General features: G+C 40.9%; 2 protein-coding genes and 1 pseudogene across 10 annotated transcripts in view; all 3 read left to right on the top strand.

Moving 5' to 3' along the window:
* BRCC3 (BRCA1/BRCA2-containing complex subunit 3) overlaps positions 1-6,045 on the top strand; it is a 63,181-nt gene extending 57,136 nt beyond the window's left edge. For all 4 annotated transcript variants that reach the window (XM_045470583.1, XM_045470582.1, XM_045470585.1 and 1 more), the window contains 3 exons: positions 87-130; positions 2,690-2,859; positions 4,500-6,045. In XM_045470583.1, coding sequence (XP_045326539.1) covers positions 87-130; positions 2,690-2,841 — 196 coding nt within the window. In that variant the 3' untranslated portion in view covers positions 2,842-2,859; positions 4,500-6,045. The remainder of the gene's footprint in view (positions 1-86; positions 131-2,689; positions 2,860-4,499) is intronic.
* An 8,420-nt stretch (positions 6,046-14,465) lies between these two features.
* Positions 14,466-16,520, top strand: LOC123594316 (annotated as a pseudogene).
* Positions 16,521-18,024: 1,504 nt separating this feature from the next.
* The window catches only part of LOC123594987 (phosphatidylinositol-binding clathrin assembly protein-like), a 47,944-nt gene continuing 38,686 nt past the window's right edge, over positions 18,025-27,282 (top strand). For 4 of the 6 annotated variants that reach the window (XR_006710970.1, XR_006710969.1, XM_045472105.1 and 1 more), the window contains exons 1-8: positions 18,025-18,264; positions 20,635-20,777; positions 22,506-22,581; positions 23,051-23,153; positions 23,314-23,407; positions 23,528-23,639; positions 24,498-24,604; positions 25,371-25,412. Coding sequence is in view for 3 of the 6 variants with exons in the window: in XM_045472105.1 (XP_045328061.1) it covers positions 18,186-18,264; positions 20,635-20,777; positions 22,506-22,581; positions 23,051-23,153; positions 23,314-23,407; positions 23,528-23,639; positions 24,498-24,604; positions 25,371-25,412 (756 nt within the window). In the remaining 3 variants the exon portion in view is untranslated. The remainder of the gene's footprint in view (positions 18,265-20,634; positions 20,778-22,505; positions 22,582-23,050; positions 23,154-23,313; positions 23,408-23,527; positions 23,640-24,497; positions 24,605-25,370; positions 25,413-27,282) is intronic. The other 2 variants (XR_006710971.1, XM_045472103.1) reach the window with 2 other exon arrangements.

Below are 27,282 nucleotides of genomic sequence, written 5' to 3' on the forward strand. Positions count from 1 at the left end.
TTTATCACTTGTTATATTGTCCATGACCACTTTGTTTTCCTTTCAGTGCTGCTTTGCTACTGACCTAAACTATTTTATCCCTTTAGCCTTACGCATCTGGACTCAGTAACCAAGATCCATAATGGCTCAGGTAAGGCTTGTTTGTTTGTTTGTCTTTTTAGAACACAGACAGTGATCCCTAAATACTCAGCTGACAGGAACAAATTTAGTGTTAAGTGCTTGCAGTGATAGGTACAAGTTCTCCTTGAATTTCCTTTTTCAAGAGTTTTGCCGTTCCTTAATCCTACTCCCAATTTTTCTTTAGGACCCTGTGGACCGTTTACTATATGTACAACTAGAATAAGGCTGGAAGAAAGACTGGAACAAGCTTTATGATCATTTTCCTAGGTGGTGTGCTGGTGTATGTTTAACCCCAGCTCTCAGGGAGGGGGAAGGGCCCTGAGTTTTTGAGTTTGCCAGTTTCCATGGTGTAATACCCCTACCATGGCTGGTTTCAAATAACTAATGTGGCTTCAACCAGCTTGCAGACTTCCTGAAATTTCAACGGATGGCTCTCATGAGCTGATCTAAACTGGTTCCAGCACACCACTACTAGCCTATTATGGTGGGAGTTGAAAGAGATGGAGAGACAGAGAGAAGGGAGGGTATGAAAGAGGAAATCGTTTCATGTCAGTGAACACAGAAGGAATTCCTACACAAGGCCAAGGAACAGAAACTCAGTACAATATACGTACTAAATCACTTTTCTCCAGCATACGCTCCTACCCTTCCATTCCTCGTCTTTGAGGCCATTCTGTGTAGTCTTCTTCCCCAGCGACTGTCAAAGTCAACAGTGGGGAAGAAGGTGAGGCCGTTACTTTTAGAGGAAAAGAAGAGATGACTCGGCATATCTGTCCCATCATTTCTATCTGGAGGTAAAACATGACAAAGAGCTAAAAGTTGGCAATATATGATATGTAGCCATACTCTAAAGCTGCAGTAATTTAAAAATTATAAAAAATGAACAATTAAATCAGTAGAACTGAATAGAGCCCAGAATTGGGCCCATGTGTATATAAAAATTTATATTTAATAAATCTATCACTTCGAATCAGTAAGAAAGGATGGATTATTTACTAAATAGTGTTGGGCAAGTTCACTTGTTTGTTAGTTCATTCAAGAAACATATGAGCACCTGCTTTCAGCGAGGCACTGTTCTAGGCACTGGGGCTCAGTGACAAACAGAAGAGACATTCTTTTTTTGTAATCTTGTAATGTTTATTTATTTTTGAGAGAGAGAGAGAGAGAGACAGAGTATGAGCAGGGGAGGAGCAGAGAGAGAGGGAGACACAGATCATGACCTGACCGAAGTGGATGCTTAACCGACTGAGCCACCCAGGTGCCCTTGTACATTTTTTATTATTATTTATACACACACACACACACACACACACACACACACATATATATATATATATATATCCAAGAGACATTCTTAATCTTCATGGGCTTCTATTTTTCTATTAACATTTGGAGGAAAATAGAGTCCTACCTAAAATCCTACACAAAAGTAAATTCCAGATGTATTTAAGCTTTTTAAAAAATTGTTTTGAGTTTGTTTATTTATGCATTATTAAGTAATCTCTGCACCCATCACGGGGCTCAAACTCATGACCCTGAGATCAAGAGCCGCAGGGTCTTCTGGCTGAGCCGGCCAGGCACCCCTAAAGGGGTTGGCAGTTACGATGATGACATATCCCACCAGTTCTACATAGACCCCAAAGAGTTGAAAACAGGTGTTCAAAGAAAAACCTGTACGGAAGTATTCATAGTAACATTATTCACAATGGCCAAAAGGTGGAGACACCCGAGTGTCTGTCAGTGGGTAGACACAGTGTGATCCCTCCAGACAGTGGAGTGCTGCTCAACAACAAAGAGAACTGCTGAGACATATACCACCTGGATGAATCTCAAGGGAATTATGCCAAGTGAAGGAAGCATTGCGCAAAATACTGCATACTTTATAGTTCCATTTATATGGAACTATATACACATATCTGGGAAGATGCACCCCGCAGTCTTACACTGGTCATTTTCAAGAAGTCATATGTTATGAGGGAGAAAAAGAGATTTCCATTAGGCAGAATTTGTTTCAAAAAGAGGACTATAGAATCCTTGCCTCCCCATCAAGCTGAACATGAATGACGGGAGCTCCCTGACTCTTCATCTCTCTGTTGTCCTCATTTTAAAAGAGTGGCTCTACACCGTATACACTGCATGTTAGCTAACTTGACAATAAATTATATTAAAGAAATAAAAAAAATTAAAGAGTAGCTCTGAGGTGAGTTGAATTAATATATGAAACATTGGAGCCATTTTCCTACTGGGCTTGTGGAAAAGTAAGTGGCAGAAGGCAGAGTTGTTGCTCTCTGGGAGTCGGGGTCACTGGTCATTTGCACCATGCCAATGCCCGGGGCTGGGGAAAGAGACCTGTAGTTCTTAGCCCTTCTGCAGGAGGCAGGAAAGAGCCAGTTTCTGCTCTCTGCACGGCCAGGCTTCCCTCCACCTTATGGATCCAGGCATACTCAGGAAGGTGTCCAAGATCATCTGCCAGTCCCACTTCCTTCTCCAGCTCCTTCTTTATGTGCTCGTGGTTGGGGGGCTCCTAGTGGCAGAGTGTTCCCTCATCTGTGCGTTTCTTGCATTGAAGTGTTCACCAAGAACCTGTGCAGCCAGATGTCAGCAGTCAGCGGGCCTCTCCTGCAGTGGCTGGAGGACAGACTGGAGCAAAACCAACAGCATTTGCAGGAGTTGCAACAAGAAAAGGAAGAGCTTTTGCAAGAACTGTCTTCTCTAGAATAAACCAGGAGACCAATGGGGGTAAATTTTGTTTTTTTCAATTTGTGTATTAAGCATGGTCTGAAAATTAACCCACCTCGTGGGTAGACAGACAGTGGCGCAGCCCCTATTGTAGCCCAGTGGAAGGGTGTTAATAATGCACTGAGCACAAGATGTCTTCCTGAAAGTTTCACTGTAACTGGCCTACAAAGTGCATACGAAGATGATTTCAGTAGTAAAGTTTTTTTTTGAAGGCTATGGAAGGTACATTGGCATGGACATCTTGGAAGGAAATATCCAAGTATATTTCAAATGTTTACTTTTCCCTTGCTTAGCTTTGAAGTCTTTATTTTCATTTTTAGACACAATCCCTAGAATAAGTTAAAGGCAGAAGAGCGTTTCGTGTTTCAATCTTGTAGTTATGAGAGTTATGCTCATGTTGGACAAGTAAATGAGTATACTACAGTTTTTTTTTAATCTTTTTTTTTTAAATTTTTTTTTCAACGTTTATTTATTTTTGGGACAGAGAGAGACAGAGCATGAACGGGGGAGGGGCAGAGAGAGAGGGAGACACAGAATCAGAAACAGGCTCCAGGCTCTGAGCCATCAGCCCAGAGCCCGACACGGGGCTCGAACTCACGGACCGCGAGATCGTGACCTGGCTGAAGTCGGACGCTTAACCGACTGCGCCACCCAGGCGCCCCTTAAATCTTTTTTTTAATGTTTATTTATTTTTGATAGAGAGAGAGAGAGAGAGAGAGACAGACAGACAGAGCATGAGCAGGGGGGAGGGACAGAGAGAGGGGGAGACACAGAATCCGAAGCAGGCTCCAGGCTCCAAGCTCCAAGCTGTCAGCATAGAGCCTGATGCGGGGCTCGAACTCATAGACTGCGAGACCATGACCTGAGCCCAAGTCGGACGCTCAACCGACTGAGCCACCTAGGCGCCCCTGAATATACTATAGTTAATGGAGGGAAGTGAAGGTGTCTCATTAGCGCCCTACCTGTACTCTTAGCCTTCATTGAGAGCCATATGGCTTATGTCTTCCTTCTTGATCTCTAGAATATTAGGCATTCTGAGATACCTATCGAAGGTTGAATCTATGTGGGTGCCGTTCTAACCAAATAGATGAGTTCTAGCATATTTGACTCTGAAGCAAATTCCTACTGAAGAGATCCTATTTACCTAGGAACTGCCATTATGATATAAATAGGTTTTTCCAGAAACACTCAGGACTTATGATGTAACAAAAATCATGTTTTAACAAGTTCTGTTGCATTATTCTTTCTATGTATAACTACAAATGATAAGCGTGTCTTCAGAAAAGAGTCAAGCCTATTGTATACTTGAAATTAAAGTGAGAATTGGAGGAAGTGGGAAGAAAGAAAACAATCTCAACAATAGTGGCAAAGGGTTGGTTTTTGTTTTTTTATTTTTCTTCTTGCTTCTCCCTAGCTTATTGTGTTTCAGATTTCAAGGTTTAGTCCACCTGCACGTGAATCACTTGGAGGTCAGCCTTCATCTCTCGGGGTGGAACCTAGAAATCTCTGTGAATGCCCCAGCTGATTCTAAGGCATACTAAAGTTTAAAAACCACTACTGTAGGGCACAGGGAGTGTAAATGCCATATTTTCTGTAATTTCCCACAGCCACAGTTCTCTATTTTTTTCTTTCCTTGTAGGAAAAATGAAATTATCCAGGTATAAAATTAATTAAGCTAAATCAGTTTTGAAGAAGTTGGAAGACTCACATTACCTGACTTGCAGACTTACTATAAAGCTACAGTAATCAAGACAGTGTGGTATATGTGCAACTGATTTCGACAAACGTGTAAAAGCAATTCAACGGAGTGAGGATAAATAGTCTTTTCAACAAGCTATGCTGGAGCGATTTACACCCATAGGCAAAAAACTGAACTTTGACCTAAGCTGCACACCTTAGACAGAAATTAATTCAAAAAATATCATGGATTTAGATAAAAGATGTAGAACTAGAAATCTTTTAGGGAAAAAACAATCAGAGAAAAATCATGAGTTCTTGGCCTCCACCACAAAAGCACAGTCCTAAAAGGAAAGAACTGCTACACTGGACTTCATCAAAATGAAACACTTTTGCTCTGTAAAAAATTTAAGAGGCAGAAATTATTGAGGGAAATTATTTGCAAACAATATATCTGATCAATCTAGACTATATAAAATCAACAATCAAAAACCATCCATTTAGAAAGTGAGCAAAAGACACGAATAGACATTTCACTAAAGAGGACACGTGGGTGGCAGGTAAGCACACGAAGAGATCTTCAACTTCATTAGTCATGAGGGAATGCAAATTAAAACCACAATGAATTACAATTACACATTTATCAGAATGGCTGAAGAACAAATAGTAAAAATACCAGATGCTGTTGAGCATACAAACCAGATATCTCATACAGTACTTGTAGGAATGTTAAATGGTACAGCTTCCCTAGAAAAGAGTTTGGAAATTTCTAACAAAGTTAAACACACATGTGTCATACAGCCCAGCAATTGCACTCCTGGACATTCATCCCCCAGAAGTGAGACCCTATGTTGGCACAAAAACTCGTACACCAATGTTCTTAGCAGCTTTATTTAACAGCTAAAAACTGGAGACAACCCAGCTGTCTTGCAACTGAGTGAGTGATTAAAGCAAGCACCTGTACCATGGAATACTGCCCTGCAATTGAAGAAAAACAGACGACTGTTGATCTACACAACTTGGGTGGACCTCAAGGGTATTACGATGAATGAAGAAGCCAGTTTGAAAATGTCACATATTCTGTGACTGCATTCTTGAAATGGCAAAACTATAGAAATGAGGAACAGATTCACATTTGCCAGGGTAGGGACTGGAGGAAGTATGAGATACGTGCGACTGTAAAGGGATCAACATAGGGAGTTCCTTTGTGCCGATGAAAGAATTCTGTATCTTAATTATGGTGTTGATTACATTATTCGTGCTAAAACTACATAGACCCACAAATGAATGCATGTAAACTCTGATGAAACCAAATAAGGTCTATAGTTTCGTTAGCAGTATTGTACCATCATCAATAATGCTCGTTTTGAAGTTGTACTAATCATGTAAGATCTGAACCACTGGAGGAAACTGGGTGAAGGGTACATGGGACGCACTGTACTATTTTTACAATTTCCTGTAAATCTATAGTTATTACAAAATAAAAAGTTAGAAGTATTAAATAAGGAACTAGGGTGAGTGGTACTTAATTTATGAAATAAGATAAGAGTGATAAAAAGAAAACCCAAGAGGAATAAAATGATTTGAATGTTTTCACAGGCCAAGGTTGAGCACATGTCCCTTTCCTTTACTGGGTTTCAGTTTTTTCATTTTATAAAGTTGGAGTAGATGACCACCAACGTTCCTTGAGGTTAGTGCTCAGTCTTTAAAAGTGTTCAGCAGCACAAGGAACAGTGATGTAAAGAGGGCGTATCATTACTTTCTCACTAATTGGGCTTACTTTCCACCAAATATTGCATTCACTTTGCAACTCTGTATCCCCTTCTGGTTAGTAGATCATCTATTTTCAATCACAGCCAAAATTCTGATGGGAACAATATGGACACTTCCTCCCTCTGTTTTCTCATCTTCATTCATCAGCTCATTGCGTTATGACCTCTGCCCACATCATTCCGTTCAAACCACTCTTGCCGAAGTTATCCAATGACCTCCACATAGTGACAGCAGATGCTTTCCATACCCTTAATGAACCTACCAGTCTTGACACAGCTACTTTTCTTTGAAATCTACCTCTCTTGGCTTCTATTTTCTGGCTTTCTCTCCTCTAGCTGTTCCTTCTCAAGTTCATTCATAGGCTGGTCTATTGTTGCTTACCTATATGGAGTTGACAGACAAATCCGTGTGTCCATCCAGACCTCTGTGTGAACTCTAAATCTCCATTTCCACCTGCCTTCAACCCATTTCCACTGGATCTCTTAATATATCTAAATCTGGACTCCTGGTTTTCAATCTCAACCATATTCCTTTGTTTCTTACCTCAGTGAACAGAACAACGTTTTGCATAAAGCAGAAACTGAATAGACATCTTTTTTTAAAAATGTTTATTCATTTTTGAGAGAGAGAGCGCGCATTAGCAGGGAGGGCCAGAGAGAGAGGGAGACACAGAATCCAAAGCAGGCTCCAGGCTCTGAGCTGGAGCTAATCTGGGTCTTGGCAGAACATCTTGAGCTCTTCCCATTACATGAAAAGATAGAGGCCTGTATAGAACTTCTGGGAGGCTGTCCTGAAAGTTACTTTTTGCCTCCTGGCAAAACTGGGGTGGCTCACAGCTCACACTGAAGCCATCCAGCCCCTTTCAACTTGCTTCCATCCATTTGGGCGCGTGGGACAAAGATTGCAAAGAACTGCCAGTACCTTTGATGTCTCTTCCTTCTGCTGATGATGTAAGTAATAAACTATCTGAATCTGAAAAGGGCCTGTGTGGCTTAACCCACCAAATCTGTTAGCCTCGGTCTTGGGGCTCAACATGAGGCTGGTAAAGTTAAAATGCCCTCTTTAAAGACAAGCAGGGCCAGGTTACGGGATAAGACAGACTCTCCAGGATTTGGTAGCACAACTCTCACATAACTGTTCAGTGAAAGCAGAGAGAGTAAGAGCCCTCCCGCTGTCCTACGCGTTCAGGGGCTGTGTGATCTGGGTTAGAAGACCTAACAGGGCTCCCTAGGGTGCAGTGGCATATGCGGCCTGTTGATCTACATCTGGAAGTTAAGCAGCAGAAAGTAGGACTGAAATAAGCCACCTGATCGGTGCCTTAGCTGTCGTTAAAAGTTCATTGGTGCAGCTAACAAAAGGCCACTTAAAACCAAAAGTAAATTCAAAGTGGTATTGGTAGTTTTGCAACCTCCCCAAATCCCTCCCTCCTTTACTCTACTTGAAGCTGCTTTGAAACCTCCATAAACTTCCACCATGACAGTGTGAGGAGGTCTACAGATTCACTCCCCAGTGAAACCGGTGAAAATTATTTTATTTTTATTTTTTTTAATGTTTATTTTTGAAAGAGACAGAATGTGAGCAGGGGAGGAGTAGAGAGAGGGGGAGACACAGAATCTGAAGCAGGCTCCAGGCTCTGAGCTGTCAGCAGGGAGGCCGAGATGGGGCTCGAACTCAAAAACTGCGAGATCATGACCTGAGCCAAAGTCAGACGCTTAACTGGCTGAGCCACCCAGGCGCCCCTTTGAAAAAATTAAACTGTCTGGAAATGGTCCTAAGGGTAAACAAGTCAAGAAATGTCTATTCAAGAAAATCTACAAAAATGTGTTAAGAATCTCTAATTTTTGAACTGAGATCAGCTCCCTCCTTCCCCTCTCCCAGCTCAGCAAGGAGACTCCACTTCAGACTGGTGCAGCCAAGAACACAGGGTTCCCTTCCTCCCAACTCCCAGTTGGAGGGCTTTCTTCCCAGGAGGACCAGGACTTCAGTGTTTCTCATCCTGCTCCCCACTTTCTGTTGCTGAGAGTAAGCCCCAGGTAAGTGCAGTTGAGAGGTGAGGGCTCCTTTCTCCCATTCAGCCCCCACTCATTGGATGGAGGCTCTAATTTGGGCATGGTGCACTGAGAGTACTGGGCCCCTGATCACCCTTGCCCTAGCTCGTGAGGTCGTGGTTCCATGCCTGGAAAGGCAAGCTGAAAGGATCTTAGGCTACTGCAACCCCCACCCCCAAATGACCTTTTAACTCCTAGAGCAGAGGTGTCATTCAGAGAGAAGCTTGCCCTTGTCCCTATCCTCAGCCGCAGAGCCCCGGCTCAGAGATTTTGCCTAGGGGGGAGAGGCAGTCCATAAAACAGACACTCCTAATCTCTTCCCAGAGGAACCGACTTTATTTGTAACAGAATGTGGAAAAGTTGAAGCCTAAGGGCACTTGTACCAGTGGTAGAGATTGTGGTGAAAGCCAATTTGTAGACTCAGCGAATAGCCAGAACAATCTTGAAAAAGAGGAACAAAGAAGGAGCACACTAACTCATAGGAAGCAATGACAATCAAGACAGCTTGGTAGTGTTGCAAGGATAGATGTACAGATCACCGGAGTAGAACTGGGTGTCCAGAAGTAAACCTACACATCTGTGGTCAACTTATTGTCAAGAAGGATACCAAGACTATTGAATGGGGGGAAAGAATAATCTTTTTAACAGCTGTCAAACACATGCAATAGAATGAAGGTGGACACCTACCCCACACCATATTCAAATATCGAGTGTAAATGTATCAGAGACCTAAATATGAGGTCTAAATATGAGTGAAAAAACCCAGAGAGTGGGAGAAAAAATATTTGCAAATGATATAAATAAGAAAGCATCCAGAATATGTAAAGAATTTTGACAACTCACAAAAATATTTTTAAATGGGCCAAGGATATAAATAGTATTTCTCCATGGATAAATAAATTGTCCATAAGCACATGAAAACATGCTTGACATCATTAGTAATCAGGAAAATGCAAATGAAAACCATGAGATACCACTTCACACCTGCTAGAATAAAAAAGTATGACAATTACAAGTGTTGGTGAGGATGTGGAGAAATTGGAAACCTTGTACATGACTGGTGCGAATGTGAAATGGACAATAGTGGTTCCTCCCAAATGTAAACATAGAATATTACCATATGATCCAGTGACTCCACTCCTGGGTATACATCCCACAGAACTGAAAGTAGGTATTCAAACAAGTTATGCACGGATGTGTATGTCAGAGCTATTCAAAATAGCCAAGAGGTGGAAACAACCCAAATGTCCACAAACTGGAATGGATAAACGAAATGTGGTCTATCCATCCAGTGGAATATTATTTGGTAATTAAAACTACTGAATTACTGGCACTTGCTACAACATAGATGAACCTTGAACACATGCTAAATGAAAGAAGGCATACACAAAAGGATACATATTTTATGATTCTGTTCCTCTGGAATGTCCACAATTGGGAAATCTGTAGAGACAGCAGATTAGCGGCTGCCAGAAACTGGAGGGAGGGAGAACAGAGGGGTGATAGCTAAAGGTATTGGCTTTCTTTTTGAGGTAACAAAAATATTCTAAAGTTAATTATGGCAGTGGTGGCACAACCCTGTGACTATATTAAAAACCATTGAATTGATCACTTTCAGTGGTTTGTATGGTCCGTAAACTATGTCTCAATAAAGCTGTTTATAAAAAATGAAAAAAAGAGAAGACACTTCCCTGCAGCTCCAGACAACCCTGCAGGCTGGCCTCTTCCTCTCCACCCTGCACTGGGAGCTCCCAGCTGGGGAGATACGGTGTAGTATCTCTTTTTGTTACAACACCAACAAAAAAGAAAAACATTGTTCTTAGAGTTTGGGTAAAACTTGCAGTGAAGAGAAAAAAACTTTAAAGTAACTTTGTAATGGGAACGAGGCTTGGGTGAGTTAATTGTACGTATTGTAAAAATGTGTAATTGGTGTTGAAATATGTCTAAACTATATATGTCTAAACTATACACATTTATAAAGCGGTAGAAATAATGTCTTGGCTGTGGCAAGTTGGAAGTCTCAATTTCAATGACTGTGGCCCCAACAAACTCCAGATGCCTGCCTGTTAGGGAGCATTTCTTGAAACAGTGGGGTGAATTCGCAGTCTTTAGTCTTTCTGTCAGTCCGAGAAAAACAGCTGTGTTTCACAAGGTAAAGAACTTTATGATCCTGATTTAAAAGAAAGAAAAAAAAAAAAAAAAAAACCAACCCTGGAACTCCTGCCAAAAACCGGCCCATTTGTCCTATGGTAAAGCATCAGACTTTTGATCCCTTCTTGGGCTACTGGGAAGACCTTTATGGGTTACAGTGTTGTTATTTCAGTGCAGTCAGCTGACTGTGGTCACACCACTGAGGTCCTTGAAGCTAATTCCTATTCTGTTTTAGTTGATGGACCTTCTTGATACTCTGTGTTTATGGCTGATACTGCTGAATGTGCCATGGGACTAGGTGTTTTGAGACTGTTTCACACCTCTTCAGGTTGTGAGGGAGGTTCCACAATCAGAACAGCGGTGGTGGGGTGAGTGCCCACAGTGGTGTGGAAAAACGGAAGCAGTGTAGGACGCCAGGGCAAGAGAAATGGGAGATCACTGTCTTGATGGAGGAGCTGATAGAAACAGGAGCCATTAAGGAAGCTACTCAGCATGCAGTCCACAGCCTGAAGCACTCCTGTTTCTACAAGCTCTTTTTCATTAGTACTGCTTCCCTTTCCTTGAGGCCTTCAGTACACTGAGGTTCCTGAAGATGCCTGGGCCTAGTCCAAAGATGGATCAGCTCACTTAAGGCCAGGCTGGGTCTCTCACCCCCTCCCAAACTCAAAATTAAACACTTTCTTTCAATGGGAAGTACCTTTCCAGGGAATCAACACATTTACAAACCAAATTCCCTGCCTTATGTCTGTACGGCACTGGGCCCGAGCCTCAGTCATCTAATGATAGTTTCCAGTACTGGGCTGCTACAGTTGTGCACCCCACCCCCCACCCAAATGGCTTAAAACTGTGCATGGGTGAATTCTACAAAACATTTAATGAAGAATTTGTAGCAGTCTTTCTCAAACTCTTCCAAAAAATTGAAGAGGAGGGACCACATCCAAATTCATTTAATAAGGCCAGCATTACCTTCATACCAAAGCCAGATAAGAACACACAATAAAAGGAAATTATAGGCCAATATCCCTGATGAAAAAGATGTAAAAATTCTCAACAAAATACCAGCAAATCAAATTCAACAGCACCATAAAAGGATCGTATACCATGGTCAAACGGGATATATCCCAGGGATGCAAGGATGGTTTAACATCCACAAACCAACCACTGTGATATTCCACATTACCAAAATGAAGGACACAAATCATATGATCACCTCAATAAGTGCATTAAAAGCATTTTGCAAAATCCAACATATTTTCATGATAAAAACTCAACAAATTAGTATGGAAGAAATGTAACTCAACATAATAAAAGCCATATTCCACAAGCCCATATCTAACATCATCCTCAATGGTGAAAAGCTTAAAGCTTTTTCTCAAAGATCAGAAATAAAAGAAGGGTGCCCACTCTCACCACTTTTATTTAAGATAACACTGGTAGTCCTAGAGAGAGCAATTAGGCAAGAAAAAGAAAGGCATCCAAATTGTAAAAAAAGAAGTCAAATTAACTCTGTTTGCAGATGACATGGTCTTATATGTAGAAAAACCTAAAGACTTCACCAAAAATTTTTTTAAATAAACAAATTCTGTAAAGTTGCAGGATACAAAACCAACATACAAAATAAGTTGTGTTTCTATATATTAGCAATGAACTATCTGAAAAAAAAAAATTAAAAACGTTCCCATATACAATAGCATCAAAAATATTTAGGAATAAATTTAACCAAGGAAGTGAAAGATCTGTACACTGAAAATGGCAAGACACTGATCAAAGAATTTGAAGAAGATACAAATAAATGGAAACATATCCTGTGTTCACTGACTGGAAGAATTAATATCATTAAGATGTCCGTACGACCTAAAGTGATCTACAGATTCAATGCAATCCCTATCAAAATTCTTATAGCATTTTTCACACAAAAAAAGAAAAAAAAATCCTAAAACTCCTAAGGAACCACAAAAGATTCCCTATTTGGGATTGCCAAAGCAGTCCTGAGCAAGAAGAACAAAGCTGGAGGCTTTGCTCAAATGATATTACAAAACTGTAGCAATCAAAACACTATGGTACTGGCATAAAAACAGACACATAGACCAATAGAATGGAATAAAGAACACAGGAGTAAACCTGTACATACATGGTCAACTAATCTTTGACAAGGGCACCAAAAATACACAATTGGGAAATGATAGGCTTTTAAATAAATGGTGTTGGGAAAACTGGATATACATAAGCTAAAGAGTGAAAATAGACCCTTATATTGCACAATACACAGAAACTAACTTGAAATGGAGGAGCGCCTGGAGAGCTCACTCCGTTGAGTGTCCGACTCCTGATTACGGCTCAGGTCATGATCTCACAGTTGTGAGGTGGAGCCCCACATTGGACTTTTCGCTGAGTGTGAAGTCTTCAGATTCTCTTTCTCCCTCTCTGCCCCTCCCCCACTCATGCACATGCACATGCACGTGCTCTCTCTCTCTCAAAAAGTAAACATTAAAAAAAGAAATTAAGTTGAAATGGAGTAAAGACTTAAAAATAAGACCTGAAACTCCTAAAAGAAAACACAGGGAAAAAGTTCCTTTACATTGGTCTTGGTAATGATTTGTTGGATATGATAGCAAAAGCACAGAAAAAAAAGCAAAAATAAACAAGTGGGACTATATCAAGCTAAAAAGCTTCTGTACAGCAGTGGAAACCATCAAAATGAAAATTCAACCAATAGAATGTAAGAAAATATTTGCAAATCATATATCTGATAGGAAGTTAGTATCCAAAATATATAAGGAACTAATAAAACAGTAGCAAACAAAACAAACCAAAAGAAATAATCTGTTAAAAAATGGGCAAAGGACAAATGTCCATCGATGGATGAATGGATAAAGAAGATGTGGTATGTATATACATTGGAGTATTACCCGGCAGTCAAAAAGAATGAAATCTTGCCATTTGGAATTACATGGATGGACCTAGAGGGTATTATGCTAAGGGAAATTAAGCCAGTCAAAGACAAATATCATATGACTGCACTCATATGAGGAATTTAAGATACCAAACAGATGAACATAAGGGAAGGGAAGCCAAAATAATATAAAAACAGGGAGGTGGGGGCAAACCATAAGAGACTCTTAAATACAGAGAACAAACTGAGGGTTGCTGGAGGAGGTTTGGTGGGGGGATGGGCTAAATGGGCAAGGGGCATTAAGGAAGACACTTGTTGGGATGAGCACTGGGTGTTATACATACGGGATGAATCATTGGCATCTACTCCTAAAATCATTATAGCACTATATGCTAACTTGGATGTAAATTAAAAAATAAATAAGTAAATTAAAAAAAAATAAAATAAAAGCATTAAAAAGTGGGCAAAGGACTTGAATGAATATTTTTCCAGAGAAGACATACAATTGTCAACATGTGTATGAAAAGCCAGACAATGCAAACCAAAACCACAAAATATCACCTCACACTTGTGAGGTAAAAAGACAAGAGATGGGGCACCTGGCTGGCTCAGTTGGTGGAGCATGTGACTCTTGGTCTTGGGGTCATGAATTTGAGCCCCACGTTGGGTGCTGGGTGTAGCATTTAAACTTAAAAAAATCTTAAAAAGACAAGAGATAACAAGTATTGGTGAGGGTGTGGATAAAAGAGAACAGCTGCACACTGTTAATGGGAATATAAATTGATATAGCCATTATGGAAAACAGTATGGAGATTCTTCAAAAAATTAAGAATAGACTACTGAATGATTCAGCAGCAATCCCACTTTTGGGTATATATCCATAGAAAATACAATCAGGATCTCAAAGAGATGTATGCATTCCCATGTTTATTGCAGCATTATTACTAAGAGCCAAGATGTGGAAACAATCTAAGTGTCTATTGATGGATGAATCGATCAAGAAAATGTGGTGTATATACAATGGAATATTAGTTAGCCATCGGAAAGAAGGAAATGATGCCATTTGTGACAAAATGGATGAACCTGGAGAACATTATGCTAAGTGAAATAAGCCATACACAGAAATCCAGCTAATGCATGATCTCATTTATATGTGGAACCTGAAAACGCTGAACTCATATAACCAGAGAGTAGAATGATGGCAGTTGCTAGGGGCTGAGGAGGGGGGAAAATGGGAAGAAGCTGGTTAAAGGGTACAAACTTTCAGTTATGAGAGAGATTAGTTAACGTACATCATGGTGACCATAGTTGATAAAATTTTATAGTATACCTGAAATTTGCCGAAAGAGTAGATCTTAAGTGTTCTTGCCATACACACAGAAAAACTGTAAGTATGTGAGGTGATGGATGTGTAACTTGACTGTGGTAATCATTTCACGGTGTATACATATATTAAATCCTCATGTGGAACTCAAGAGCCCAGCGCCAGGATGGAAAGTAGCTTTTACCAGATCCCATTTTATCCATGGCCACACTTGCAGGAGCAGTGGTGTGATCTGGGCTGTGCTGAGGGAATTGAGCCGGAATTGGAGCTATCACAACCGCAGCACACTGACTACAGGGTGAGGTACATCCCGCAAGATGGCCATATCTTCATTAGCACGTTCAAGACTTCAAGGCTTTCGGCCAGCTTACGAATTTGATCTTCTGTGACTGTGAAGAATTCAGGAAGATCTAGCCAAAGAACTCAAAACAAGCAGAAAGAGAAGTGAGTCCTCGGTCTGGTGCTACTTTGGGGAGAGAAGCTAGTGTCAATGACAGTAGACGGGTCTACTCCCAAAGATACTGGCATTGCACGACTATCACTTGCTGGAGCTGTCAGGGACCCAGGGATAGGGAGAGCTCTGGGCAGAGGAATCCCCACTGGTGTTCTGATGCCCTACACTCCTGTAGGACTTGCTGGGCCAGTCTGAGGGCCATCCCAACAAGTGACGACCCGGCAAGGAAGAGGCACTGTGGCAGCCGCTGCAGCTACTGCCACAGTCAGAACTGGAGGGGCCCCAACCCAGTATCTACCTGGCTGTGGGGGTCCTTCACACCTATGGGCTGAGGGCACCCCCTGCAGGCACGATGGGCCCACCACCTGTCATGAGGCCTCCCATGGGTTCCCCAATGGGGATCCCCTTCTGGACGAGGAACTCCAATTGGCATGCTCCCACCAGGGATGCAGCCCCCTTCTCCCAGGGGTTTGAGGCCTTCTTTGACCCTTGGCCACAGAGTTATGGAAATTGCTCCACAGAGGCATGGGCCCAGTGCTCCAGGGCCACATTGCCACAGATCTGTTTGTTATGCCGTTGTTCTCTGAGTCTCACGGGATTGTCTGGTTTCCCTTTCAGGGCCCTCTCCCCCCAGAATGCACCCACCAAGGCCCTAGACCCATACTGGCCCTCCTCAACCCCCTGCCTGTTTCCTGTAAGGCTGTACTAGTCCTTTTACTTCTTTGTGGCCTGTGAAACTAGTTTATAATAAACTCTTAAGAATAATATAAATGTAATAAATAAATCCTCATGTTATACACCTTAAAAGAAAACATGACATTGTACAACCTAAATATACACATAATTTTTGTTAATCAGACTTCAATAAAACTTTAAAAAGATAAATAACTCAATTTAAAAATGGGCAAAGGATCTGAATAGACATTTCCCCAAAGGAGATACACAAATTCCCGGTAAAGTACATGAAAGAAATCCTCTAAATCATTAGTCATCAGGGAAATGCAAATGAAACCTGAAAGAGTTACCACTTCCCACACAGTAGGATGGCTGAAATCAAACAAATGTGGAGAAATTAGAGCCTTCATACATTGCTCATGGGGTTGTGAAATTGTTCAGCCACTGTGGAAAATGGTTTGGCAATTTCTCACAAAAAGTTCAACACAGAATTAACATATGACCGATTGATCGTTAAAGTCATATGACCGTATGACTCCTAGGTATATACCCCAAACAACTGAAAACAGGTATTGAAACAAAAACTTGTAAAGGAAGCACTATTCACAATAGTTCAATAGGGAAACAACCCAAATATCCATCAATGAATGAATACATGAATTGTAGTATATCCATGCAGTGGAATATTATTTGGCCATAAAAAGAATGAAGTACTGATACATGCTACAAGATGAATGAACCTGGAATATATTAAGTGAAAGAAAGCACTGCCGAAGGCCCACATACTGAATGATTTCACTTATATGAAATGTCCAGAAAATCTTTAGAGTCATAAAGTAGAAGAGTAGTTGCCTAGGGATGTGAAGTTTAGGGGGAAATGGGGAATGACAGCTAATGAGTCTGGGGTTTCTTTTGAAGGTGGTAAAGATGTAACTTGATCTTGGTGATGGTTGTACAACTCTGAATGTACTAGAAGCTACGGAATTGCAGATTAAATCGGTGAATTGTACAATGTGTGAATTAAGTATCAATAAAGCTGTTTAAGAAAACATGACCTGAAAGTATGTGATATCAAAGTATCATACATGCCTATCTAAACAAACCTCAACATTCTTTAATGGAATACATCAAAATAGAGGACTCAACAAAGTAAAAGTAACAGCGTCTGGCATTCATACAAAATTGCTAGGCATAGGGAGAAGCAGAAAAATGTGACTCATGCACAAAGAAAAAAAGTCAACAGAAACAGCTAGAATTATGAAAGATGAAAGAATTAGCAGACAAGCATCTTAAAATAACCAATATAACTATTATGAATATCCTCAAGGGTTTAAAGGACAATGTGATCCTAATGAGGAGAGCAATGGATGATATAAAAAGAACCAAATGGAATTTCCAGGGATGAAAAATACAATATTCGAAATGCAGCCTGTCCCGGATGAGATTAGCAGAAGATTAGAATGCAGAAGAAAGAAGAAAAGGTTATTGAACTTGAAGAGACATGAAGAGAAAGTCTCCCATTTGAAGCATGGACAGGGAAGGAGATGGCTCCAATCACTTGTGATACAATATCAGGAACTATGTTACACATTTGATTGGAACATTGCACCCAATAGTAGAAAAATATGCATCTTTCCGAGAGTATAGAGAACACTGATCTTGGGAGAGCATATTCTGTTTCATAAATCAAATCTCAACAAAGTTTAAAAGATTGAAATCAAGAAATATGTTCTTTGAGAAGAAAGGCAGTACTTAAGCCTAACTGCTAATATTATAAAGAGGAATCTCAAATAGATTACCCTACCACAAGTTGGGTCTTCGAGATCATGAAAGGTGATAGCTCTCTGCCCAGAACCATGAAGAAAAAGAACAGAGAAGACTTACCAATATAAGGCACGACAGTGGCAACATCAGTACGGATTCCGTACATTTGAAAAGTGTAATGAAGGGACAGTACGAACAACCCTACGGACTTATATGTCTGATGCTGGGCGAAGGGGCGGAGGACATGTCCTCAGGTGGGAAGCAGCCTCCATAATACGTGACTGGAGCCTCCCTAAGAATGCCACATCAAGGGTTTCCAAAGTATTGTCATGTGACCGGTGCCTCGCAGCTTCAAACCCCACCTCATGATGCTGCAGGTGTGCGTCGGGCTGCAAAGAGAAAAGGTTGCCAAGTGAAGGCTAGCCGCACAGCCGGGCCTTTCTTCCGTCACCTCAGGTGCTCCGCCCTTTGCTTGCAGTGCCGGTCCTGGCTCAGTCCGCTGGCCCGGAAGAGGAGGGACCGGACACCGCACACATCACCCTCGTGGCCGGCGGCCCGTGACGCACCATGGGGTCTTTTGCGTCCAAGGCTGCCCTCGGGGCTACCACCGACGAGCCCACAGAACCCGAGCCGAAACACCTGGCAGGTGAGTTGCAGTCCTGGCGCAGACGGCCCGGAGGCCCAGGTGCCTCTAACGTCATGGGCACCCCACTCCCCTCCTACCAGCCCCCTTTTCCTGCGGGAGGTTTGGGAGGAGATGGAATTCTCACCCCTGGTCATCTTGGAGTGAGCCGAGAAGGGAGCCACTGGCCTTTTTAACTCCAAACTCTGAACTATTTACAAGTTACCCCAATAACTTAGGACACACGAAGCGGTGGCATAATAAAAGCCAGGCTTAGGAAAAGGGTCTCACTTCCAAAGTCCGCCCAGGCCCCCTTATAAATCATTACTTTCAGCAAAGGCTTCTGAAATAAAGGAGGGAAAGTTTGCAGAGCAGATCATCCCGTGAGCAGTCCTGACCCAAGGTCAATGGATAGGCTTTACAATGTCCACTGCAACATTTTTTGTGCTCCCATGAATGTTTCCAGGTGACAGAATCTGTTGCTTAGAGACAGAATAGACTCCCAGGCTAGCCCTACCTGCTACTGTTTGAGTTCACATTGAGCACTGACTTCATAAACAATGCATGCTATTGCGAGTATACATAAATCCCGCTGCTTTTGAGAACGTCATAGCCAGCTCACTCTTTTGATCACCTCTTTATTTTGCTGTTTTGCTTAAAAACTCTCCATTGATTTAGTATGTATTTGCTTTCTGAATTTTTAACTTACCATCATGATAATCTGCATGTATTACAGCAACTGACACTTCACTAAGTGAAACAGATTATTTATATGTACACACACACACACACACACACACACACACACACGCTTAATAGTATTCTGGGCAGGCCCCATAGGAGATTCTGGAGCAAAATATATAATACATCCCTGGATGTTGATGCATATGTGCCAACATTTGCTTCTCAAGACCTAAAGGATGAATAATGGTTATCTATGTGAAAGATGCATGGAACCAAAGGGGGCACTTGAGTCAGTACCATGATATCCTGACGGTTCAGTCCAAAGGCTGAAATCATGGGGAAGGAGAAACAAAAACCTTGCAGAGGAAACTTCATAGAAAGAGGAATGGAGCAGACTTAGAAAACAATGTGAGAGAAGCTCATTCTTCATAACCATAAACATGGCATAGCCACTGGAATGTAGTGTATATTCTTGAATAAATGAATCTGGCTGGGTCTACAATTAAGGTCAGCCTGTTGCTCACCTAGCGTATTTGTTAAGCACCCTCCTCAGTATGGATCCTGGTGCTATGCCTGTTACCGTGCTGCTTAATGATTAAGTGCTAGAGATGAAATTGTTTTATAATGATAGTTTATAGGCAGTTTTGAAATGAAAGAGGATTTTTTTTAGTTTATTTATTTTGAGAGAGAGAGAGAAACAGAGAGAGACACAGAGATAACCAGCAGGGGAAGGGCAGAGAGGCAGAATCCGAAGCAGGATCCATGCTTTCAGCACAGAACCCAATGCGGGGCCCGATCCCACAAACCATGAGATCATGACCTGAGCTGAGATTAAGAGTCAGACCTCCTAACCGACCGAGTTACCCAGGCGCCCCCAAAGACGATTTTGAACTGACAGAAAGTAGGGAATCTTTGCCTGTTGCTGAATGGAAAAATGAAGTGATGAAAATTAGCTTTTGAGGGGTTGTATGAATGCTTACAACCCAGAGCAGGAAATTGGGAAGTTGTTTTAGTAAAGTAGGGATAAAGCTATGTGGAAGTGGACTCAAGAACAAGAAATAAGGGCACCTGGCTGGCTCAGTCCGTGGAGGATGTGACTCTTGATCTCGGGGTCATGAGTTTGAGGCCCATGTTGGAGGTAGAGTTTACTTTAAACATTTCTTTAAAGAGAACGAGCAATAAAAGGTTATAGCATGCAAACAAGAGGGTTAACACGGGGTGCCACTACAAGGAGAGCTCCTAACTGAACCTTCACATAATGTCGCTCTTCTCAAAAAAGGCAGTATGAGGTAATAGTTAGCATCTTGGTCAAACAAATGTGATTTCAGATACCAGCCCTGCCACTTGACTGCCTGTATGACATCTGGTATGTTACCCTCTTGAGTCCTATTCATTCACTTAACGAGTATTTACCATAACCCATTGTATGCCAACTACTGTGCTGGGTCTTGGGAAGATCTGGTGACCAAAATGGACACAGTCCCTACCCTCATCAAGTATACAGAACAAGAGAGTAGACGGGCATTAACTATCACGTAACACGTATCAGTACAAATTGCAATACCTGTAATGAAGAAAATGTTTTGGATTATTCCCGTTGTGATTTCTGAGATTTGATTGCATCTGTATTTAAGTTAAAGTTACCAATTTTGGTTTCAAAAGGTATTTCTCAGTCCGTGTTTTAATGCTTGTCACTGTCTCTTAATTCAGATCTAATACAATACGTAAACGAAACAAATATGAGTGTTAAACATCTGGCTGATGTTCTTTCTGAGAAGGCCAGGAGCAGCAGCTGGGTGGTAGTGTTTAAAGCCCTGGTCACTGTGCATCACCTCATGGTTCATGGAAATGAGGTGAGCGTGCTGTATATTCAGTGGGTAATCATTTCCTTCCTGTTAGCTCAAAGGACTGTCAGTACCCAATGGCAAAATATTCTTGGTTTGTCAAGGCTTGCTATCTTCTACTTTGCAACACCGGTCCACCTCTCCCCACATACAAACACTCTTTGTATTTTACAGAACTGACATGTTCTTTAACGTGAAATTACTTATTCTACTTTAACATTTTGTCTCAGTAAGCTTTGCGTTAAAAAGTTAGGATTTACAGATTGACTGGATCTTGAAACACTATAAAGTGACTGATTATACAGTGTGGTATTGATAAAAAAGGAACATATCTACATGGAACATAATAAAGAGCTTGGAAGTAGAACCATATACTTCTATCAGAGCTTGGTGGCACTAAAAATGTGGGGGAAAGTATAGAATTTAAAATAAAGCCTTTTGGTAGAAATAACAACCTATGGAAAAAATAGAACGAGATCTCTATCTTACCCTAATATACGAAAATACATTCCACATGAATGAAATGTCTATGCATGCAAAAAACTAACATTTAAAATTAAAGAAAATGTGGGAGAATATGTTTATGACATTTGAGCAGGGAAGATGCCATAAAGTTGGAATCAGGTATTTCCAACATATACATTACAGACAAAAGATTAATAATCAGAATACGTTATCAGTAAGAAAAAGGCACTACAGTGGAATAGTTCCCAAGACAAATGAACAGAGGGTTCATAGAAAAGGAAACCAGAATGGCTGATGACCATCTGAGAACATGCTCAGATAAGCAACATTTTAACGTGTGACAGCATCAGTGGATGATATATAAATATTAGTTGCTAGAGTTTGTGACTGTGGGGAGGAGAGCATTGAGACGTGTTTAGTAAAATTGAAAATGCCAAGTCCAGTGACCCAGCAAATCCACTTTTCGTAGCATATTTATAATAATTGAAAAGTGGAAATTAGGTAAATTTCTATCAGTACGGCACAGATAACTAAAATGAGGTGTTTATAAAATTAAGTGGATGTATACCAACAAGGCTAGATCTGAAAAAACCATGCTCAGAGAGGAAGTAGGTTGCAGAATGATATTTAAATATAATATTATTTATGCAAATTTCAAAATACTTAATATTTACCCTTGGGACAAATATATCTGAAATTATAAAGAAAATAGACTATAAAGATTAAATCTATGATACTCGTTACTTCCAGGGAGGAAAAGGAAATGGAACTTGGGGATGGGCAAAGGGCACTTTTTACTTTATAATATACTTTCTTCTTCTTATTTTTGAAATAGGCTTGAGGTAGTTCTGTGAAAAAGTTAGCAGTTATCATCTCTGGGTAGTGAGGTACACAGATGCATCAGATTATATTTTTCTGAAAATTAAGTTATTAAAAAGTTTAATATTCACTATTAAAATAATTCTGGAATTAAGTAAAACTTCTCAAAATCAGAAAGGAGGGAATGGCTAGATAGAAAGTCCTGGTGGAAAAGAGTGTGTATTCACATGAGCTGCAACGTCTAAGCCCTTGTTTCGTTGGGAGAGTTGGCAACACTGCATATTCTTATGCTGCGCAGCCCAGGATGTGATCACGTTCACCTTAATCAGCGCTCCTGAAATAGATAGAAGCTATGTGATAGAATTGTGTTAAAGATGCATTCACAATGATAAACTCGCTAAAGAGCTCTACTTGTGGACAGAAGCTAATTTTATAATTTGGTACATTTGACAGCGTTTTATCCAGCATCTTGCATCTAGAAGCTCTTTGTTCACTTTACACAACTTCCTGGATAAAAGCGCGCTAGAAGGTAAGATGATTTTTTGATGGAAATATTTCCATGTGGCAAGACGGGGGGTGGGGGGGAGCTCTGTTTTGAAAACTATGCCTGGTTAAAACATGGGCAGGGCTGGGGACAGATGGTGACAATGGGATGGGGAGTTTCAGGAAAATGCTAAGAATTTCCAATAGTTGTGTAGAAATGTGAAAAAAAAAAAACCTGATAAAGTTCAATTACTTCCTCGATTCAGAAATGTCACTATCAACACTACATCCTGAGGTGATTTCAAGGCTTTGAGGAAATAAGAAATAACCTTTAGCAGAAAGTGTGAGGAATATTGGACTAGATCATTAATAAGGTCCATTCTAGCTTTTGTGCTTCAAAGACATCATAGAGGTATATGGATGAATGTGGAATGAGAAGTCTCGGCATTTATTGACATACATTGTAAATGGTTAATGTTGATTACACTGGAAATAATAAAATATTTCATTTTTAGGCTATGCTATGTCAACCTTCATCAGGCGATACAGCAGGTACTTGAATGAGAAGTCACTCGCATGTAGACTGATCACATCTGACATCACCAAAGCCAGGAGAGGGTCAGTAAATATCATTCGTTTGTAAGCAAGAAATACTGAAATACGTAAGTGTTCTGATATGTAGTTGGCTAAAAACACAGCTTTATTTTGCGATGCTGATGTCACTGTGCTTCTCAAACTCTTAATTATTGATATTATGAATCTCTCTTCTCTTTTACAGGATGGATGGTATGATGAGAACTATGGATACAAAACAGCTGCTAAACACTCTTCCAGTTATTCAAATTCAGTTGGATGCTCTTCTTCATTTTAATGTAAGAGCTTTATAAATCCTTTTTGAACATATTGGTAAATGGCATTGTTTACCAGTAGGTGGGAGAAGGAATTATTTTAAACTGTGGTGGTAACTGATTAGTCTTTGGTTTAATTTCCAGGCAAATCCTGATCAGTTAACGAATGGTATAATCCATGCTGCTTTCATGCTTCTCTTTAAGGATTCTCTTCGCCTCTTTGCAGCCTATAATGAGGGGATCCTTAATCTGCTAGGTAGGCTAAGGAGTAAACATTGCTTAAAAATATATAAACTGTTAAAAACCTTTTATGTCTACATTTAGACTCATATTTGTTTTAGATTCAAAATAGAAGATCCTTTCAAGGTCATATGTAGTTTTAAATAATGAGACATTATATTGCTTTTTTTGGATAAAAATTACTTGACTAATTAGCCACAGAACTTTATAGTTGTTATATAAGTGCTAATTGATATTTCTGGGAAATTTACCAGGGAATCAACATGGATTGCCATATTTATACATTACACATTAAGACCCACTCCACCAAGGTCATATCACATCATTTTGACTTTCCTAGGAAGATATAGCCTATGACAATTGTTATTATTATATACAAGCATATACTTCTTATGCTTTCCAAGAAGTTTCTGCCCCAATTTAGTCCTAGTGAACGATCTATTTCATACGAAGTTCTCCAAGTTTCATTGATGAGAATTTGAGATTTTTCTTACAGTGAAGAAGTATCTAGTACATTTGTACAGTTATAAAAGAATAGGAAACACAGCCCCTTCCCTCAGAAAGCTTCCGATTGTGATGTTAGTAAATAAGATTACAGACTGAAAGTTAGAGAAATTAAACTAAACTATCTGTATCTTCCCAGCATTAGTGTTTGGCATGTGGTACTTACTTCATAAAAATCTGTTGCTTATATGGATCGACCAGTGTTGCTGCTGGCCAAGACAGAAAATAACTGGGTTAAAACTAGAATTGTTTTTGAACAAGTTAAAATCATATACAGATTCAGCTTAAGAAAGAATGATCAGAGTGGAGTGTAACTGGAAATTGGCTGTGATATCGGCTCTTTCGTGATAAATTTGTTTTTCGTTTTTAGACAAGTATTTTGATATGAGGAAAAGCCAGTGCAAGGAAAGCTTGGATATTTGCACCAAGTTCCTTGCAAGAACAACCAGGTTGGCAGAGTTCCTGAAAGTAGCAGAGGTACAGAAATCTGTTCCTATCCATGGCTTTTCTGCTGGTTTCTGTATCAGTTTAGTATCTGGTATAATGGGACCCGCCCTTCCCACTACACACGCACATGCACACGCACACGCACACACACAGAAGTTGGTAGAATTTTAACTATTTTGTAAACAGTAAAACTATACACTAAAATTAGGTAGTTCAAGGATTTTTGTTTGTAGCCATGAGGATAAGTGTTACCAAGCTTATCCTCCCACCAGAAACAACTCCAACACTGGGCCAAATTCACGTGATAGACATCTTTTCAGGCAGTGGACAGTAGGTAGCACAGGTCAGTGATGAGCTGAAGAAGGAAACATAGGAGGTGACCCCCATGTTTGCCCTGACATTCAGAACCCACGCAGGATAACTAGTTGAACTTCTGAAAACCAAAGCAGGAAAAAAAAAAAAAAACCCCAAAGCCAAAACCACAACAATATGCATAGCAGCTGATCTCTGAGTACTTGACAAATGAGAACACATGTGTATAATACCCAAAATGCAATCTGGCTCTTTCCAGAAGAGCAAAAATTCACTATCTGGCAAGTCTTTTCTTTTATAGGTTTATCCTTAGGATGAATATAAGGCATACTTTAGCTTGACATGGTTTGCTCGATCAACTAGGCACTAGCCCAGCAAGGCATTCATGCTCTAGCAGTCTTTTCTCTTTTGTGTGCACATTGGTCTGATACTTACTTTTCTTTGTTGCCTCTCCCGGTTTTAATGTTTACGTTTGTGAATTCAGGAAGTCGGAGTTGACCAGAAAGACATTCCATATCTTACACAGGTCAGTGTATCTTTTCTGTGGGTTTAAATGACCTTTTTTGTCCTTATGTTTGTGTGTTTATTGTATCAATCATCATCTGAGACTCCATCCTTTGCCATAAACTTAACGTGTGTATTTTCACTCCCGCATGACTTCCATGCACACATACATGCATACATACATAGACATGTGTTTTCTGAACAGGCCATTCCCTGCTGAGTGCTAAATGGTGACTCATAACAGCTAGACCACGGTTTTTTTTTCTTAATTAAAAAAAATTTTAAGTGTATTTATTTATTTTGAGAGAGAATGCATGAAAGCTTGAGTGGGGGAGTGGCAGAGGGAGAGAGAGAGAAGGAGAGAGAGAGAGAATCCCAAGCAGGCCCCGCGTTGTCAGCACAGGCCCAATGTAGGGCTCAAACTCATGAACTGTGAGATCGTGATCTGAGCCAAAATCAGGAGTTGGGACACTTAACCGACTTTGCTTTTTAAATGGGCAGTGGAAACAGCAGAATATTTGGAATATTTGGAATCTTAAGCAACTCATTTCCATTCTCCATGCCTCATTTATGCAACTGCAAAATGGGTATAATCCTACTGTCTTTCTTGTAGCAGTATCATGAGAATCACACGGACTCAGGCTTTTTCCTTTCCTAGACACTGATCATCAGGAATCTGTCACACGGCAACAGGCGGGATGTGAGGTAGAGGTGGCAATGCAGCAAGTGTGGGTGAAACAAGGGTCTGGCCACCTGCTCGAGCAGCCTGCGTGTGCCTTTTGCCTGTGCTCTGTCCCCCATGTACCGTAGGACTCGAGCAGCAGGGCTGCTGGCCTAGCCTGGACCTGCAATGGAACTTTTTCCTGCTCTGGACCCCAAACTAATGTGGCCAGGTCACCTGGGGTCTGGGCCAGAGCATTCTTCCCTGGTGTTGGAACATGCTATCTCCAGAACTCAAAATTTACTGAAGTAGAAGGCCTGTGAATCTTTGTAAGCTCTATCTCCTACCCTCTGCAGGGCATGTAGTGTTTGGGGTTATACTGTACTGTACTGGCCTCTTCCTGCTCATCTGATCCAGTTAGCATGACATCATGGATATAAGTGGATCAGTATGATTTTCTGAGGGGCAACCAGATGATCTAGAATTCTTCTGACCATATTATGACAGACTGTTGAGGGCTAACACAGCCTAGGTCAAAACTGCAAAAGTATACCGTTGTCCATTCCATGCCTACAAACTCTTTCTGATCAATGCTTTTGACGGCAATAGGTAGGAGAACATTCACCAGATTTATAGTGTCACACCATGTATCTGAGACTACATTAACCCACCTCTACCAGAAGAACTGTTGTGGCTGGAACTGTGGCTACAATTGGATTACTACTTGATTGGTTATGCTGTAGTTTGTCATTCTCCAGGGCCTGACTGGTCTTGGGGGCCATAATGGTGAACTACATGGAGTAGTCACGGAGTACTCATCACCCCTGCATCCTTTTTAAGATTGGCACTACTTTCTGCCACGCTGGGAGGTGATTGTGTTTTTTATTTACTATTTTGCCTGGAAGGCAGGTGGAGGCCATTTCTGACACAAAGACCTCCCCTCCACAAATTACATGCCCTATCGCGATCTTCCCCCACCCCATTCCTGGCCTCTAGGCATTTAACTACTTTCATGGCCATCCACCCAGCTCTCCCTATCCCATAAGTTAGGGCTCTTACTTTTTCCCAACCGCGTCCCTGACCTTGGTGTGGTAGACCCGCCTTCGTGGGGACTAAAGGAAGGTGAAGTACTCAGACAGTGCCCGGCACAGGTAGTAGGCATGTGAAGAGAGGGTGAAGATGTAGGGGGTGAGAGGGGTAGTAGATTGAAGTCTCAAGGGGATGAGAGGAC

This window comes from Leopardus geoffroyi, chromosome X (genome assembly GCF_018350155.1).
Source record: "Leopardus geoffroyi isolate Oge1 chromosome X, O.geoffroyi_Oge1_pat1.0, whole genome shotgun sequence".
NCBI lineage: Eukaryota > Metazoa > Chordata > Mammalia > Carnivora > Felidae > Leopardus > Leopardus geoffroyi.